Below are 19,101 nucleotides of genomic sequence, written 5' to 3'. Positions count from 1 at the left end.
GTTACTGACATCCGGCAGTTCTCCCGTGCTTTTATGGAACAAGAATCACAAAGATTAAAATCAACGTTGAAAATAGCTAATGAGATACTAGGCAAAAATTAAATTATCAAACTGGAAAATGAGTCTGAAAATATGGAGTACAGAAATAGCCAATAGTATTAAATAAAAACAAATTTTTTACAAACACGAACAAATGAAGACTGGAAACAAAAAGAATTAATAAAAGGATACCACAGTGAATCCTGGACAAATTCATTGCTAATGTTGAACATGATATTTATGGAGGACAGAATGTGTCGTTTAAGCTTTATGAAGCATAACAGTAAAACGGAGAAAGATACTGCAGACATTAATATGATAACACAACATCAATGGATATATCATTACAGAAATTTATAGTATGATGAAGATGGGGCAGAGAGTTATTCTATAACATACTTACAACAACTCTGTACATCACACAGAAATAAAATAATTAAAAGCAGTCTTAAATTTAACAAAAAAAATTGAAAAGCTACTGCCCTACATAGAATTGACGCTGAATTAAGCAAATACGAATGAATTATTTTAGAATCTTGTTTCCTTCATTTTTTAAATATTTGTTGGAAGAACTGTTCCATACCTGAAGAACAGAACAAGCTTAAGATGGCTTGGGGAGTAAAGCTTAAGTTATTTCAGTATTTTAAAAAGTCAATAGGAAATACTCGAGAAATCGAGGAATTCAGGGTATAAAATTTATGGGAAAATTCTTACTCAGTGATTAAAAACTATTGCTGATGTAATAATCTCAGAAGAACAATTTTGCAATGATAATATATTTATAATAAGACAAATTATTGAAAAAGTCGGGATTTGGCATTTATTGATTATGAGAAAGACATTCCTACGGTAAAAATACCCTTTTCTGGATAATATTGGAAATAAAAGGCATTTCTAAACACCTTATTAATACCTTAAAGAGTCTACTTGTAAATACTAACAATAGTTATAACTTCAGGTTCAAAAATATCTTATGAAATTTTAATAAATCAAGGTGTTCAACAAGGGTGCAGTTCGTCACACAGTCTATTTACTTTATATATGGACGATCTAGTTAAGAAGTTAATGATGAAATAGGGCTAGGAATCAAATACTCTGTTATATACTGATGAGCAGATAATTATACAGGAAACAGAAGATAATTAACAAAAAGCGGTGACTAGATTTAGCCAAAACGCGAACTGTTACAACTATATCTGAAAATAAGACAGAGATAATGTCTTTCAAAGGAGAAAATTCAGTCAGATAGAAAATCATAATAACTAATAAGATTTTAGAACAATTATCCCGCTTCAGTTATCTAGGAGGCGATATTTCGTTTAACTATTACAAAGACGTTGAGAAGAAGGTTAATAACTATCGAGCTATCTATTTCCAATTTTATAAGGCTTTATGACGGTTGAGTTACATATCCAGCTGTTGATGCCTCAAAAGGATGAAATTTCGTAACCAAGACGGTTTTTATTCTGAAATGATTTTTAGTGTGATTCCATAGAAACGTAGATTACATAAATTTTTCCGAGTATATGAACACTGTATGAAGGACACTATTTCACAATGGCATTTATTTCAATTTAAGAGGGAAGTCTTATGTCATTAGCTTTTTGCAATGTTTTTTCACATGTTAATAAGGCAACGGTAAACCGTAGTGTAACGTAAATAGGGCGGACATCTCTCTTACTTCAGGCTGCATGCACCAGACAATTTCGACGCCGGCAAAAATCAAATTTTCACAGGACTTTTATCAAACTCCAAATTCCATGCGTATCAGTTCAGCATCGTTCACACTCGGCCATCTCACTCCTGAAAAACTATTGGTATTTTGATAGATAAGAATATTCACTTCATCCGCTTTTCGAGGGTAATATCACTCGTACTTTCAACGAAATTTGTTTTTAAAAGGTACCAGAATATTCCATTTGTTTAATAACACGACTTCGTTTCAAAAAAAGGCAGGCAGCATTAAATGTGAAAGTACCAATAGTTTATTTAGACAAAAGGTGGATTCATGCGCATTATACTGTGAATAAATTCTGGCAAAATGACAGTGCCTGAGGAGTAATGTCAAACAAAAGTTGTGTGGTCGCCCTGAAAGAGGGCCCACTTAGAGCCCGCACTCATCTTCATTTGTTCCAACTACTCCTGTAAGTATTCAGACAGAATAGCGAGTGATACTAAACAGGATCACGAAAAATACGTTCCAAGGAACTCTCAGATCATGAAGAAACCACTCGGAGCTGTGTATAACCCCCCGCCCACCTCTTCCCCCTCCCCCCCCCCCCCCACCCCACCCAAAGGAGACACTGTTTCGAAGGTGATAAGGTGATGGTGGTAAATAATACCCAGGCAAAGTGTAATTTTATTGAGTTGTGTATTTCAGGAACTTTTGTGTGGCACCTCGTAATGGGCATGTCTGTACACCTATACGTGCAAATTTGCCCGCCCAAAAAATGTCTGGGAGTAAAGAGACAATCATAGCCAGCTTCCTTTCATTCTGCAGAGCAGTGTCCCCGAAAATGATCTGTGATGCTGTGGTAATGAGAGAACTGAGCAATTTGTCCAGACTGGAAACCGTTAGAACCCGCCGAAAATTTTAACGGCTTCTTCTCCTTCAAAGATTCGCCTTGACACAGAAAGGCCGGCCGCTGACGCCGAGCGGCTCTAGGCGCTTCAATCCGGAACGGTCGCAGGTTCGAATCCTGCCTCGGGCACGGATGTGTGTAAGACCGCGATGGAGCTACGACGGCCTTGTCTTCTGTCTCCGAATAGCTTGAAAAGTGGCTACTCTATTTAGTAATTGAAGTACAACCACAAATAAACTTAAGACCTGATTTAGTGAAACTATGCCTCGTTATAATCAAATTCATGACAAACTAATAAATTATGGAGGGCTATCTCACTTCGATAATGAAAAAGAAATTGAATCGTTAGCTCATACTTACATAAATCGCTCAACTTAATGAATGTAGGCACAGTATGAATAACTGAACAAAATGTTACTTGAAAATCACTCGTTGACCGTATCAGAATTACTGAAGCGTAAGAATGGCCAACTTATAGTCGACACCTACTGTGCAATGGTGATCGAGATCCCTCTCTGTACTAGCAGTAGTTAAATATGAAAACTAAATAATTGCAGACAATAAGTATCAAAGTCATCTGAATACTATGTGCTTCGGAAGATTTGAAAATGCATGACGTATTAAGTAATACTGGACACATCAACATAACACTCCCTGTAATTTACTTTGTGGAACTTGAACACACAAACTTCGCAGAATCAACCACATGAATTATTCAATCAGCGACGTCGTTAAAACCTACCTTCACAGTTGGAAATACATGTAAAAACACTATAAATCTGAGAACAGAGATAATTCGGTAGCTTTTTCAGGTGCAACAATCTGGCAGGCAAATGTGAATAACTGGCCGCACGTGAACATGAAACGGAGACAGACAAAGTACACACGAAAATGTATGTAAATATTCAGTAGATGATTTAGAAGAATGAAAATGAAGAACACTGTGTGCAATCAGATTGAACAATTGATTCCAATTCAAGTAAAGATAGGTCACAAGCCACTACGTTTCCGAGAAATACGTGCAAATGAAAGTGTCCGCAATCACAAAGACTCTTATACCGTATATAATCGCTATTCAAAGAATATCATAAAATGAGCTGAAATGATGGAGAGAATGAGTTGATTACATAACGTTTCGGACTGAGCGACAAGAACACGAAGCTGTAGCCAGGTCCGAGCCTAAAAAATTTATAAAGACAGGGAAATTTCATTACTCCATGCACATGGATACCAGTTCACAATCGAAAATCGTTCAGAGCTTAGCAAGTGAAATTAGTGAAAAGTAAGCTGTGGGATGCGAACACCACAGTAATTATTTGACAGCAAAATCTTGCCTATGGGCAACAACTTCGAGTAACCACGAAAACGTAACTTTCTCACCAACACTGCCGATCCGATATCTCCCCATCTAGCCGCCAGCGTCGCCGTCCAGCAATAACAAGTGCCCACGAACAGGGCTATCCGCAAGCGTAGACTCCTAACCATCAGCACACTGATTGGTTTAAATCTCCCGGAACCGCCAGAGATGACCACTCTTCCGCCACAACACCTCTAAGGGACAGCTATGCTGTATGGTGTTCATACTGGTTGCAGAATATCTTTCCAAAGTTTCAGCAATGACAAGTTCGCGATTAACTGAAAGAAAATTATTGAAATATTGAAAGTTGGCATTGAAGAGGCAACTTACAAGCTGACGAGGATGGCGCATTGATAAGACACTGGACTAGTACTCGGGAAGACTACAGCTCAAATCCCCATGCTGCCATCCAGACATGTTTGCCACCATTTCGTTACATCGATTACGGTGAAAGTCATGAGAGTTCCTTTGAAAGGACACGGTCGATCTCCTTGTCCCATCCGAGCTTACGACCGGCCATAATGACGTCGTCGCCGACGGGATATTAAGTCCTGTTCCTCCTTCCACTCCTCCATACTAAACTGCTCATTCATAGCTAGTGAGAGGATCGACTTTGATGACACATGCCTCGGTGCAGCGTAAGAGCACAGCTCAAGATCGGATCACGGTCGTGCAATAATACGCAATGGAAAATAGTTCGTTTTTAATCCTTGCACTCTCAGTTTGTTTTTCCAAGTTAGTACTTTTTTCAATGTCGTTCGACAGACAAGGAACGATTCGACTGATTTTGTTAAGAGGTTGTCTCTGTATAACTTATATACACACTATGTGATCAAAAGTATCCGGACACGACTGTTAACTGCATAATTCACAACTTGATAGGCGGACCGTTCAATAAAGACGGAAATTACGATTAATCCAATACCGTTAGCTGCTGACAGGCGTTGATATACACCAACGGGGACAGTTGAAAATGTGTGCCCCGACCGGGACTCTTAAGCTGGGATCTCCTGCTTACATGTCAGGCACTCTATCCATCTGAGTCACCGAGGGCACAGAGGGTAGTGCAACTTCAGGGACTTATCACTTGCATGCTCCCAGTGAAACCCACATTCTCAACTTATAGTCCACACACTAAATTCGTAGCGCGCCTGCCATTATACCCATTACTCGTGGCAGACAATCCACCGAGTCCCACAAGAATTCAAGCAATTCGTGTGCATCCGCATTGAAGAAGGTCATCAGCAGGTTAGCCTTAACGATATGTCCGAAAGAACAGATGCCATCAGAAGGAGGCCCGGAGTGTTGTATAATTGGTGGAGAAACAGTAACAAGGAGAGCTCACTGGCTTCGAACGTGGACTTGTCACTGTATGTCACCTAAGTAACAAATCCATCAGACACATCTCAACCCTTCTAAAACTCCCCGAGACGAGTGCTAGTCATGTGACTGAAGTGAATACGTGAGGTAGAATCTCAGCTGAGACGAGGCCAAGAATGTGGATGTGCTGACGTACAGGGACCGTTAAGTATTGTGGAATATGGTTGTACAAAATTGCACGAATTCAGCATAGGAAACCATTCGTGAGCTCAAAAGTGCTACCGGCAGTCCAGATAGCACAGTGACTGTGCGCAGAGAGTTGAAAACATAGGTGTAGAAAGACCGAGCAATTCCTCATAAGCCACATATTTCTGTACTCAGTGCTTAGTGAGACTTAACGTGGCGTAAAGAGCGACGCCTCTGGATAGGGGATAGCTGCACATGAGTGATTTGGGTGTGAGAAATCACGCTATACTCTGTGGAAATCCGATGGAATGGTTTGGGTTTGGCGAATGTCTGGAAAAGTTTGCCTGACATAATTTGAAATAGTGAAGAGAGGAGGTGGTGCTGTTACCGTATGGGGATGTTTTCCGTGGTTAGGATGCGGTGCTCTTATTTCCTTAAGAAAACCCTTAATGGGTAAGGCTATGAATACATTTTACAGCTTTGTGTATTGTGTACACTAGTGGAAAAGTTCGGAGACAACGAATCGTCCAATCAACATGGTAATAAACCACCATAAAGCAACATCTTTGAGGCAATGGTTTTGGACAATAACGCTCCTGAAGTGGACTGCTGTGTGCAGAGTCCCAACCTAAACCCAATGGAACATCTTAGGCGTAAGTCCCCAACGTCCATCACTACCTTCTCTGGTTTCGGCTCTTGAGGAAGAATTGGCTGCCATTCCTCCATAGACGTTCAGACAACTCACTGAAAGTGTCCCCAGCAGTCTTCAAGACGTCATAAGGGTGAAGGGTGGATACACCACATGTTAGCGTTTATTAACAGGTGTCCGGGCAGTTTTGATCAGATAGTGTACAATAGATAAAAGAACATGATAGGACGGTATATTGTATCAAGATGTGTAAATTGAACGTATACCAGTATCGATCATAGGTTTTTCGACGAAGACTGATTAGTACCCGAAGAACAACAGCGGAGATGGTCCAGTGTCTTGTGGCGATTTTCGTTAACACCTATCTACACGCCAAATTTTCTATGGTTGAGACAGTGTATTTTGCAAGACACACTCTAGTAGCTCAAAGATGAAGTTACTAGTAGCATTATTTGTTGTAAGTGAGACGCCTGGGAGCTGTTTTTGTCTTACAGCCATTGTAAGTTACTAATACTATCCCTCTGAATTCCTACAGCCCGTAAGATGAACTACAGCTGCGCCGAGAACGCAAACTGCTTTTCCTTCGGGAATGCCGTCTGTAAGGACTACAAATGCGCCTGCGACGACGGCTTCCGCTTCGTCGAAGAGAGAAATTTCTGCTGGCCAATCAAAGGTAATCTTAGGTGCTTTCTGAAACTGTTGTGTTTTATTTAGAGTATGGGCAATAAACCAATTTTTTCCTGTCTTCTTGCAATTTAAATTACATCGAGTTTAAAACACTCTAAATTAGGTGACTTCCGTGTTGGAAGAAGAACGTAGATCTATGACGCAGGCAACTCTTATGTTGCAGAATTCTCTGTCTATATCTACACTGTTGCAATATACTGCTGTGCTTCATGGTCACGTCAGATCTGTTTTTACTTGTATGCGTTGAAAATACTCATAAGTCTTCAACAACACGGTATGTGGGTGACAACACATCGCTGATGGTCACCCGATCTCGCACCGTTGTTTACAATGACGTCTCTAACACACAGGGAGTTTCTCGAGATGCAGTAAATACAGGGCTTCACAGTGTATAGTAGCTAATTGTTGAAAATATTTCAAAAAAAATTAGTGTAAGTATGCGACACGTTTCAATATTTTGCACGAAAAGACATGCTAATTTCGTAATAGTGCACAGATTTAAGAGCGAATTCTTAATTCATAAACCAAAGTGAGTAATTTATCGTAGTTACGGTTTTCAAACATTTCACCGCTGATATTAATGTTCAGCCCGTACGCAATCCTCTTTGTTTCTTACTTATTTCCAGCCAAATACCTCATTTGATACTCATCCCATAGCTTCCTTCAAATATGCTCAGTAGAATTTCTATGAGTATTTTGCCTCATTTTTTCCAGGTCATGAAGTAGTAATTTGTTTACATCTCATTACCAAGGTCACTGACCTCAGAAGCCGAGTTGGCGGCGTCCATACCCCCTCCTTTATCACGTGATAAACACAGCCATCACATTACAAGCCATACATCCTCCCCTCCCCCTGTCCCATCCTCGCCCCTATCTCAAAAGAACCACATTGAATTATTAAAAATTGAACAACGAATCAAAAATTCAGGATAGCGGAAATACACTCCTGGAAATGGAAAAAAGAACACATTGACACCGGTGTGTCAGACCCACCATACTTGCTCCGGACACTGCGAGAGGGCTGTACAAGCAATGATCACACGCACGGCACAGCGGACACACCAGGAACCGCGGTGTTGGCCGTCAAATGGCGCTAGCTGCGCAGCATTTGTGCACCGCCGCCGTCAGTGTCAGCCAGTTTGCCGTGGCATACGGAGCTCCATCGCAGTCTTTAACACTGGTAGCATGCCGCGACAGCGTGGACGTGAACCGTATGTGCAGTTGACGGACTTTGAGCATGGGCGTATAGTGGGCATGCGGGAGGCCGGGTGGACGTACCGCCGAATTGCTCAACACGTGGGGCGTGAGGTCTCCACAGTACATCGATGTTGTCGCCAGTGGTCGGCGGAAGGTGCACGTGCCCGTCGACCTGGGACCGGACCGCAGCGACGCACGGATGCACGCCAAGACCGTAGGATCCTACGCAGTGCCGTAGGGGACCGCACCGCCACTTCCCAGCAAATTAAGGACACTGTTGCTCCTGGGGTATCGGCGAAGACCATTCGCAACCGTCTCCATGAAGCTGGGCTACGGTCCCGCACACCGTTAGGCCGTCTTCCGCTCAAGCCCCAACATCGTGCAGCCCGCCTCCAGTGGTGTCGCGACAGGCGTGAATGGAGGGACGAATGGAGACGTGTCGTCTTCAGCGATGAGAGTCGCTTCTGCCTTGGTGCCAATGATGGTCGTATGCGTGTTTGGCGCCGTGCAGGTGAGCGCCACAATCAGGACTGCATACGACCGAGGCACACGGGGCCAACACCCAGCATCATGGTGTGGGGAGCGATCTCCTACACTGGCCGTACACCACTGGTGATCGTCGAGGGGACACTGAATAGTGCACGGTACATCCAAACCGTCATCGAACCCATCGTTCTACCATTCCTAGACCGGCAAGGGAACTTGCTGTTCCAACAGGACAATGCACGTCCGCATGTATCCCGTGCCACCCAACGTGCTCTAGAAGGTGTAAGTCAACTACCCTGGCCAGCAAGATCTCCGGATCTGTCCCCCATTGAGCATGTTTGGGACTGGATGAAGCGTCGTCTCACGCGGTCTGCACGTCCAGCATGAACGCTGGTCCAACTGAGGCGCCAGGTGGAAATGGCATGGCAAGCCGTTCCACAGGACTACATCCAGCATCTCTACGATCGTCTCCATGGGAGAATAGCAGCCTGCATTGCTGCGAAAGGTGGATATACACTGTACTAGTGCCGACATTGTGCATGCTCTGTTGCCTGTGTCTATGTGCCTGTGGTTCTGTCAGTGTGATCATGTGATGTATCTGACCCCAGGAATGTGTCAATAAAGTTTCCCCTTCCTGGGACAATGAATTCACGGTGTTCTTATTTCAATTTCCAGGAGTGTAGTTCAGTTGTGTTAGTGGGAAACTAAAAGCCCCTTCACCGCCCTGTCCTTCTCGTTCCATCGAATCACAGCGAAATATTAAGATGAAATACTCTATAAATAAAGAAATATAAAAAATCCATCATTGTAGAACTACATCAGTTGTGCTCTACACTTCTAGCAAGTTATAATCTAGTGTTAAAATGAAGTGTAAAAATGCCACCTAGATGCATTATTTCCATAATATTTACATAAAGCTGCATAAGCAAACGCACTGCATAATGTATCAATTCCCTCCCCTACCCTGCAATAAGAACCTAATGTTTTAGCCACCAATAAAACGAAAGAGCTAAGCCCCATTTTGGCTACGCTCAAACATCCTAATCATTTACCAAAAAGTTCTGTTTGCAAGATTAACATATCTAAAATACCTGGGTTGCCTAAAATGGGGCCAAAAAAATCTTCAGATATATTTACACTACTGACTACAAAAATTCATTTACGGACCGGTTCACCAGTTTCACATCTGTGACTTTTTTTCTTTATTGTTATTTCAATCCCCCCCTCAACGGGGGCGGGCTGGCAGCAGATAAAAACCGCTCTTTAGCCAAGGATTACACAAACCGTAATTGCAGATGTTAAAATCTATAAAAGTTGACAAAAAATATGTTTTTCTAATCAATAGGTAGGTGGATGATAATGATGATTTTGAGATAAAAACAAATGACAATAAACGAAGATTTTGTAAAATACACATAGATGGGAAGTAGAAGTTGTTTTTAAAACTCGTTTGACGATTTTTATTACAGTTAAAATTTAAAAATGATGAATGTGAATGATGCCATGGTGTAATGGTGATGCTAGGATACACAGAAAGAAACCATCATGATGAAGGTACAATGATGAGTATGATTAGGGGGCAGGTATGATTAAAAGTCACCAAGTTGGATGAAGGAGGAAGAAGAAAATGGGAGTATGGTGTGAGGGGGAGCGTTGTGATTATGGTTAGGTAGGGGGTTATATCTCTGGACGGATTTCATTGTAGGGGAGAGAAAGTTGAAGGATGGATAAGGCATGGACGTGCATGGAAGGTAAAATATGGATGTGATAGCGCAACAGGATATCTAGCTAGGTTATTAGTGGGTGGGAAACAGTGTTGGGACTGTGTTTTGCGATTAATTTATTAGATCCGAAGATTCTCTAGAAATAGAATAAGGTGTGGGAAGTGGATGAATTGGTACAGGATGCTAGGTGTGGAAGATAGGCGGATGCAGAAGGCGAGGTGAAGGGCACTTTTTTTTAGTATTTCAAGGGACTATAGAATTTAGGCGAGGCAGACATCCAGGCAACGTGGGTGTAGTTTAAGATGGAGTTGATGAGGAACTTATATGTGTGGATAATGGTAGAAGGATGTAGACCTCAGGTGCGACCTGTCAGTAGTTTTCGTAGCTTAGGCTCTGTATTGGATGATAGGGAGATGTGCATTCAAAGTTAGTTTTCTGTCAAGAGTTATCTCTAAAATTTTCTGTGTTACTCAGAGGGAGAGACGGTAACCTGGAAGACGGAAACGCCAAGTGGTGCGACCAAAGATGGTGGCTTGGCTTTCGTGTGGATGTACTTCGAGTTTCCACATGTTACACCACTCGATTAGAAGTTGGAGTGAAGCATCGAAGAGTTGAAGGATATGATGAGTGGCTAGGTCGACGTTGTCGACAGCATATTGCAGAAGGTATTTAGGGCTTGTGCTTTTGGAAATGTCTGGAGAGTACAGGATGTAAATGAGAGGTGAAAGGACAGAGCCTTGAGGCACGTCTGCAGCAAGGTGGAGGATGTGGGAGCAGGCATGGTTGATTGTGACATATGTAGGACAGTGTTGAAGGAAGGATCCTATTAGGCGGGCATCGTTAAGTAGGAATGCATAGGTTTGTAGCTTGAAGATCAGGGCAGAATCCCATACCCAAGCGAAGACTTTTTGGATATCAATGGAGTCAAATATGGCGGACTTCCATTTATTCAATTTATGTGAAATCAGGTGATTAAGGTAAAGAATTTGGTCGTCGATGTAATAGTTGGGGCAAAAGCAACACTTGGTATTGGGAACGGGTAGGTGGATTGTAAGGTGCTGATGGATTCGATGAGTAAGAATAGTTTCAAAAATTTTGCTGAAAACTGACCCGAGGCTGCAAGGTTGATATGCTGATGTTTGCGAGGGTGGCTCATCAGGTTTCAGGAAGAGGAGAACTTGAGATGTTTTCCACTGCTCTTGGTAAGAAACTGTGTACAAAGTGGTATTGTAAAGGTGTGAAGGATGGCAAAGGTTTCATGACAGGCTCTGGGACTTTCCTTGAGGTGGCGATAAGTAATTGTATCATGACTAGCCGCTGTGTTTTGCTTTTTAGCGAGTGTCTGTGTAATATCGTCAGCCTATACTGGTGTGTTTAGTTCTGTTCATGGAGTGCTGTGTAAATACTGGAAGTATGGTACGAGAGGTGGGACAGTACATACACATAAGGGTCCATGGTGTAATCAAAGTTAGGATCATGTGGGATGGTGAATGTCTCTTCCAAGTGGGATGTGAAGCGGTTGGCTTTGGTGAGGTTGCCTAGAAACGTCTGTTGCTATGTAGAATGGGATAAGTGGGAGTGGGGTTGTTTCTGGAGAGTCTATGAAATTATTTCCAATACTTTGTAGAGTTTATAGGTGTTTTGTTCAGCTCATTGCTGTCATATGCCAGTCCTGACGACATTTGGCTTTTAAGTAATTGTGAACATATCACTAAGAACTGTCAGTGGAGTATGAGCGCGTCTCAGTCGCGAGTAGGAAGGAATTCTATGTATGCACGAAGGGTTTTCGAAACAGGGCAATAGCAGGTGGAGGAGGAGTGGGACGGTCGTAGGAGAGAGTTCAGAGTGGGGTACGGTTGGAAATGGCATCCGAGATACATTTAGATTAATGCATTGTTTGTGAAGGTAGTTTTGGTGCAGTGAGGACAGGTAGGTGTATTTCTGTAATGTTCTGCCAGGTGATCATTGTATTGTAAGCATCGCCAAAACTGTATTCTTGTGTAGTGTATCAAGTTGCTTCTACAGAATCCTTCCTGAGGTAAACCAAAGCCCCATTTTGATTAGTGTGTCAGTGATCTTAGGTGATTCTGAGAACACACATACTAGGAAGCAAAGTCCATTACTAATTTGAATGCGGAGTGTCTTACACACATTGATTCTTGGTTGTGATATCATTTAAGATCTCTTCGTCAGTGTACTCTAGGTTGATCTTTCGATCCATGCTGTGAATGTGACGGGTAAGCGAGGAGGTTGGGGCTGGTTAGGTGGAGGGTTTGTAAGGTCCGTAATGGTAGCATTTCCTTCAAAATAGGTGATAATTCGGAGGAGGGATGAATGGGAACCGACAGTTTTAATGATGGTGGAATCTCTCATAGGGATGAGTTGCTGGATTTGCGTTGCTGGTATGTAGCACTGAATGTGAGCTAGGCTTGTCTTTGGATTGAGAAATGTGGGCTGACATCTGCTGTTCTGAGATGATTTCAGCCTGCATGTCATCGGTATCTGGGAGAGTTAGCTGGGTTCTCTTAGTTTCACACTGACGATCACTGGTTCAAATGGTTCAAATGGCTCTGAGCACTATGGGACTCAACTGCTGAGGTCATTAGTCCCCTAGAACTTAGAACTAGTTAAACCTAACTAACCTAAGGACATCACAAACATCCATGCCCGAGGCAGGATTCGAACCTGCGACCATAGCGGTGTTGCGGTTCCAGACTGCAGCGCCTTTAACCGCACGGCCACTTCGGCCGGCCACGATCACTGGTACTCGGCCTTTTACTTTATTTATAGTTTTGGTTAGGTTTGGGAGGGAGGTTGCGGGATGACTGGAGGTAGGAAATGTTTACCTGCTGGTGTCGTTGAATGAGCCATAGCTGGTATTTGAATCGCTACTGAGGAAATTTAGAGCACCAGCATTTGAGGCTGACTGCAGTACAAGTTTACTGCCGCCAACTTATATTTCGCGTACAGACCACAAAGATAAGATAAGAGAGATTAGGGCTCGTACAGAGGCATATAGGCAGTCATTTTTCCTTCGTTCTGTTTGAGAGTTGAACAGGGGGAGAAGATGCTAGTTGTGGTACGAGGTACCCTCCGCCACCCACCGTATGGTGGATTGCGGGGTATGTGTGTAGATGTAGATGTAGATGATATCGGGGCTGCTCCTGTTGATGGTAGACAGTTCTCATTCCAAGATCAGATCTAACCTTAGCACGGTAAAATACAAGGGAAGCATACAAATAGCCATTCTAGATGTAATTAGTTAGGTGTACTAATGATGAAGATGCTGTATCACTATAAACATAAAATCAATTGACTGCTAATTGACTGGACCTAATCGAGATCAACAGCTGCATTCGCTCTCTGAAACGTTTGTCAGTCGGAAATGAAGACTCGCTGCAACCGTATTTTCTATACTCAACAGCAAGATATGGTAAAAAAAACCACGAGACATACACACATTCACACAACCCCACAACCACATACAATCTCACACAACACCATTTTAGGACGGAAGGAAGGTGTTTTTATCACTTAAGCTACGACGCAATTTTAGGAAGGAAGGACAAAGATTTTCACTACAGTACGTATATCACTTATACTGAACAACTACTGCCTTGTTAGTAGACACACACACACACACACACACACACACACACACACACACACACACACAAAGAGGGCGACAGAGATGCGATATCTCCAAAGATGACGGAGTCGATGTTTATCATTTATGGAGTACCAAATACACACACACACACACACACACACACACATATATATATATATATATATATATATATATATATATATATATTCTCACACGTTGCTTGCTTATCATAATTAACAAATTGTAATTATAGATCTCTATGAAAAATTCGAGCGAAAAAAAATTGCATGATGCCCATAATGCAATGGGAACAAGTGCAAATATTTCTATTGGTGACCGGGTGCACGTCATTAACGTGTATTTTTCCCTGAGCAGCAGGTCAGAAGTTGAAGTGTGGATACGTGTACGAAAAACAATTGGTCCATACTTAAAGCCGTAGAGCACCTAGTGCTGCCGTTATGACTATGCAGAAAGCATCAGATCATAAAATTTGTGACGTGTTTGTGAGAAGACTGTTTGATGGAGATAAATAACAACCAACACACTGGTGTGTGCAAACATTAAGGTACCACATATAAAGATACCTTCACTTACACCTGTTAAATTCTGTATAAGATTTTGCACACTTGCGTTACTTATTAAAATACACTCCTGGAAATGGAAAAAAGAACACATTGACACCGGTGTGTCAGACCCACCATACTTGCTCCGGACACTGCGAGAGGGCTGTACAAGCAATGATCACACACACGGCACAGCGGACACACCAGGAACCGCGGTGTTGGCCATCGAATGGCGCTAGCTGCGCAGCATTTGTGCACCGCCGCCGTCAGTGTCAGCCAGTTTGCCGTGGCATACGGAGCTCCATCGCAGTCTTTAACACTGGTAGCATGCCGCGACAGCGTGGACGTGAACCGTATGTGCAGTTGACGGACTTTGAGCGAGGGCGTATAGTGGGCATGCGGGAGGCCGGGTGGACGTACCGCCGAATTGCTCAACACGTGGGGCGTGAGGTCTCCACAGTACATCGATGTTGTCGCCAGTGGTCGGCGGAAGGTGCACGTGCCCGTCGACCTGGGACCGGACCGCAGCGACGCACGGATGCACGCCAAGACCGTAGGATCCTACGCAGTGCCGTAGGGGACCGCACCGCCACTTCCCAGCAAATTAGGGACACTGTTGCTCCTGGGGTATCGGCGAGGACCATTCGCAACCGTCTCCATGAAGCTGGGCTACGGTCCCGCACACCGTTAGGCCGTCTTCCGCTCACGCCCCAACATTGTGCAGCCCGCCTCCAGTGGTGTCGCGACAGGCGTGAATGGAGGGACGAATGGAGACGTGTCGTCTTCAGCGATGAGAGTCGCTTCTGCCTTGGTGCCAATGATGGCCGTATGCGTGTTTGGCGCCGTGCAGGTGAGCGCCACAATCAGGACTGCATACGACCGAGGCACACGAGGCCAACACCCGGCATCATGGTGTGGTGAGCGATCTCCTACACTGGCCGTACACCACTGGTGATCGTCGAGGGGACACTGAATAGTGCACGGTACATCCAAACCCTCATCGAACCCATCGTTCTACCATTCCTAGACCGGCAAGGGAACTTGCTGTTCCAACAGGACAATGCACGTCCGCATGTATCCCGTGCCACCCAACGTGCTCTAGAAGGTGTAAGTCAACTACCCTGGCCAGCAAGATCTCCGGATCTGTCCCCCATTGAGCATGTTTGGGACTGGATGAAGCGTCGTCTCACGCGGTCTGCACGTCCAGCACGAACGCTGGTCCAACTGAGGCGCCAGGTGGAAATGGCATGGCAAGCCGTTCCACAGGACTACATCCAGCATCTCTACGATCGTCTCCATGGGAGAATAGCAGCCTGCATTGCTCCGAAAGGTGGATATACACTGTACTAGTGCCGACATTGTGCATGCTCTGTTGCCTGTGTCTATGTGCCTGTGGTTCTGTCAGTGTGATCATGTGATGTATCTGACCCCAGGAATGTGTCAATAAAATTTCCCCTTCCTGGGACAATGAGTTCACGGTGTTCTTATTTCAATTTCCAGGAGTGTACACACAGTTTGCATATTGGCACTATTGACAAAGACATTTTCGCTAGTAACACTCATTAACAATGAACGTTTAACGGCAGTACTACACTTGCTAGCCCTATGGACCTTCAAATTAAATATTTCTGTGTCTGAATTGTCTGTATAACTTAATGAAATACACGTAGCTTGCTTATTTGAACTACTTAAATAAATCATAGCTTAGTAATGATAGTAGTTCGATTTTTGTATCACACATTAAACTCATCTAAATTCTTAAAAACTGGTTGCAGAGACACGCACATGAACACTACTGTAGATCTGATTTACAGCTTAAAGTTCCTAGAATTATGTATGTTAATCTCATGACTAAAATTCACCAAGAGTTCGATATTCCTGCCACATTCTGAGCAAATTAAATAATTCTCAACGAAACTTGTATTACTAATTCGTTAATTACATTGCGTAAGCAAACGTTCGTTTTACCTTTTCATAGAGAGAATATTTTTACTTGTTCTATTATTCCATAGCAAATGATGAATAGCTTCCAGTGAAATTCATACATTCGATTTGCAAGCCACTCTACAAACAATTTTCTGTAGTCAGTAATAAAAACATCGTTGATCATATTTTTGGCCTCATTTTACGCAGTTCAAGTATTTTAGAAATGTAAATACTGCCAACATACTTTCTTTACACAGTAAATGTGCTATTTTTGAGCATAACCAAGATGGGACTACGCTGTAATTGGCATTCTCATTGTATTGGCAGGTAGATTATTGGGCTCCGATTTAAGGATAATGGAGGGTGGCAGTACATTATGCAGTGTGTGTGTTTACGTAATTTGACGTAAATATTGTGGAAATAATGCAAGTAGGCGGCATTTTGAATTATAACTTTATTGCTAACTCTGACTGGCTGGTGAGGAGATGGATGGAGCTTGGGGTATATACTACAATTAATTTCGTTCCAACATCTTGGATTTTTTAAATTTATTTATTCGATGCGTCATTTTAATAGCTCACTGTGATTCGGAGTAAGGAGAGGTTGGGGTAGGGAGAGATTTCCCACCAACACAACTGGGCTGTTTATGTCATCTTGACTGTTTTTGATTGGCTGTTTCATTTTTAAAACTTCACTGTGATTGGTTTGACATAAACGGAGGGGTAGGGGAGTGTGCCTTGTCACATAATAGAAAAGACAGGTTGTAGCTAGTCATTTAATAGATAAGGAGGAGTATGGCTGCCAACAATTCGGGTTTTGGGTCAGTGACTGGATCATGTAATATAAACAAATAACTTTATTATTTTTAAACAAAGTGGGCCAGAATGCTCATGGATACTACTCTGCTCTATAATTCTTACCTTCAACCAGGGGTCCTGTAGCAACTTCAAACTCCTGACCTTTTCGAAAACCGATTACAGATTTCCAGAAACTGTTTTGGCCCAGGTTGTGCTACCTGGAACGTCCTGTATAGTTTATTACAATGAAATTGTTTCATATCGCAGATTATTACCTTACACAATCGCAGCTTAAAAATGTTAGTAAAGATGGAGTGAGCTTAGTAACTTTTTACAGGAAAATATCGAGATCAAGCGTAATTTTACAAACGGTAATAACCCACCGACAGTCACTTTATCGTCATTTTTCCGCTTATATCCAGCAGATCATATAGTTAATTAGAAAGACTGGCCAGCCTAATCAATTCATTCCCCCTATTTCTGCCTTTCCAGCTCTGAATGACGAGTGTTCAGAAACACTGGACTGCTACTACAATGGCTCCATATGCTCGAACGGCATCTGCGCGTGTGCTGAGGGCTACCATGAAACATACAAAGGCACTTGTCTCAAGGACATCAAAGGTATGTGGCTTATCTTGCTTAGACATTTTGAATTCACCTTGGGTTCCTTAATCATATGCACAAAATTTTATGGTAACGTAATGAAACACCTGCTGTAATTAGTTTGGTATTTTTAGATAATTATTTTTAGCTGTTCCGAATTGTCATCCCCATATCAATGTGCAGTGCAGTAGTTAGAGTCTCGGTCTGGCACACAGTATTAGTCTGCCAGGAAGTTTTATATAGTGTGAAGCCACATGCTTTACGTGAATACTTACTAGCAATACACGCTCAACATCGCAATCTGTGGCGTTTGCTATCATGTCCGAAATCAATTAAAAATCTGAGCCCCATAAGTTAAATGATGTCACAAATTCATAAACAGTATCAGATTTAATCGATTCAATGATGAATGATATTGGCTGCAAATCATTCCAGAAGATTGATCCCTGGGTTCACTTGTGCTAGGTTCCAAGATGTAGAAGCATTAATTCAGAGAACATGGATTATTGGTAAACACCGCTCACAGAAATCACAATTCATACAAGATCCACAATAACAAAATGTCGGCGATATTGCTTCAGAGTTGTTTACTTACTTTTTGCAGACAATAACAAAAACTACATAAATGGTAAGTTACACGAACTGCCCTCACGACATCTTACACTAAATTGCTGCTGGCGTCCTTCAAACAGATTAGGAAATGTGCTGTCACGAAAACAAAGTATAAATATGTATTTCGTAGTAGAAGTAAGCTTTCTGGTCACAAGCAGTTATTTAATTTATAATACTTGTAACTCAAAAGGGCTTATCAATTGTAAATTAAATCAGTTGGAATGTACACAAATGTGGTAGCAACAATATTTGAGTCATCTATTCCATCTACAGATCGTTCTGCCCCCTAAGCATACTAAAATATATGAAATTTTTACGAAATTTAAAATTGTTGTAAAATGTTGTGTAAAGTATACCATCGTAAAGCATTTGGTGGGCTAATTTTAAAACTTGCCTTATATTTCGCGTGACAGCTATATTTCAAAAATTATGGACAGCAGAACATTGAGAGTAATATGCCTAAATATTTTGTTAATATTAACTCATCTGATGTGTTTGCAATCGAATTTTAGGTGTAGAACACTAGCTTTTGTCCTCTAACATTAGTTGAATGAGCTATATTTTTGAAAACATCGTTTGATCGGATTCTGATACTAGACGGCGGATTCATTTTTCCACGCGTGATGCAGTTTTGTAATTAGCAAAAAGGCTAGATTCCCTTTGAAACTATCACCCTGTCATGATTTTTAGTTGTGCCTCAAATTACGGTAACTATATATGGGATAATCACTGGTTGCTGTTGTTGTTGTGGTCTCCAGTCCTG

The 19,101-nt window shown here is 42.3% G+C and overlaps 1 protein-coding gene across 1 annotated transcript in view; it reads left to right on the top strand.

The window, feature by feature from the left end:
* Positions 1-19,101, top strand: part of LOC126482005 (multiple epidermal growth factor-like domains protein 10) — a 146,702-nt gene that overhangs the window by 86,033 nt on the left and 41,568 nt on the right. Inside the window, exons 8-9 of the mRNA XM_050105972.1 lie at positions 6,669-6,806; positions 17,616-17,744. Of these exons, the coding sequence (XP_049961929.1) occupies positions 6,669-6,806; positions 17,616-17,744 (267 nt within the window). The remainder of the gene's footprint in view (positions 1-6,668; positions 6,807-17,615; positions 17,745-19,101) is intronic.

This window comes from Schistocerca serialis, chromosome 5 (assembly GCF_023864345.2).
Source record: "Schistocerca serialis cubense isolate TAMUIC-IGC-003099 chromosome 5, iqSchSeri2.2, whole genome shotgun sequence".
NCBI classification, from domain to species: Eukaryota; Metazoa; Arthropoda; class Insecta; order Orthoptera; family Acrididae; genus Schistocerca; species Schistocerca serialis.
The sequence above is the reverse complement of the archived record's forward strand: the minus strand, read 5'-3'. Positions and strand labels throughout refer to the sequence as shown.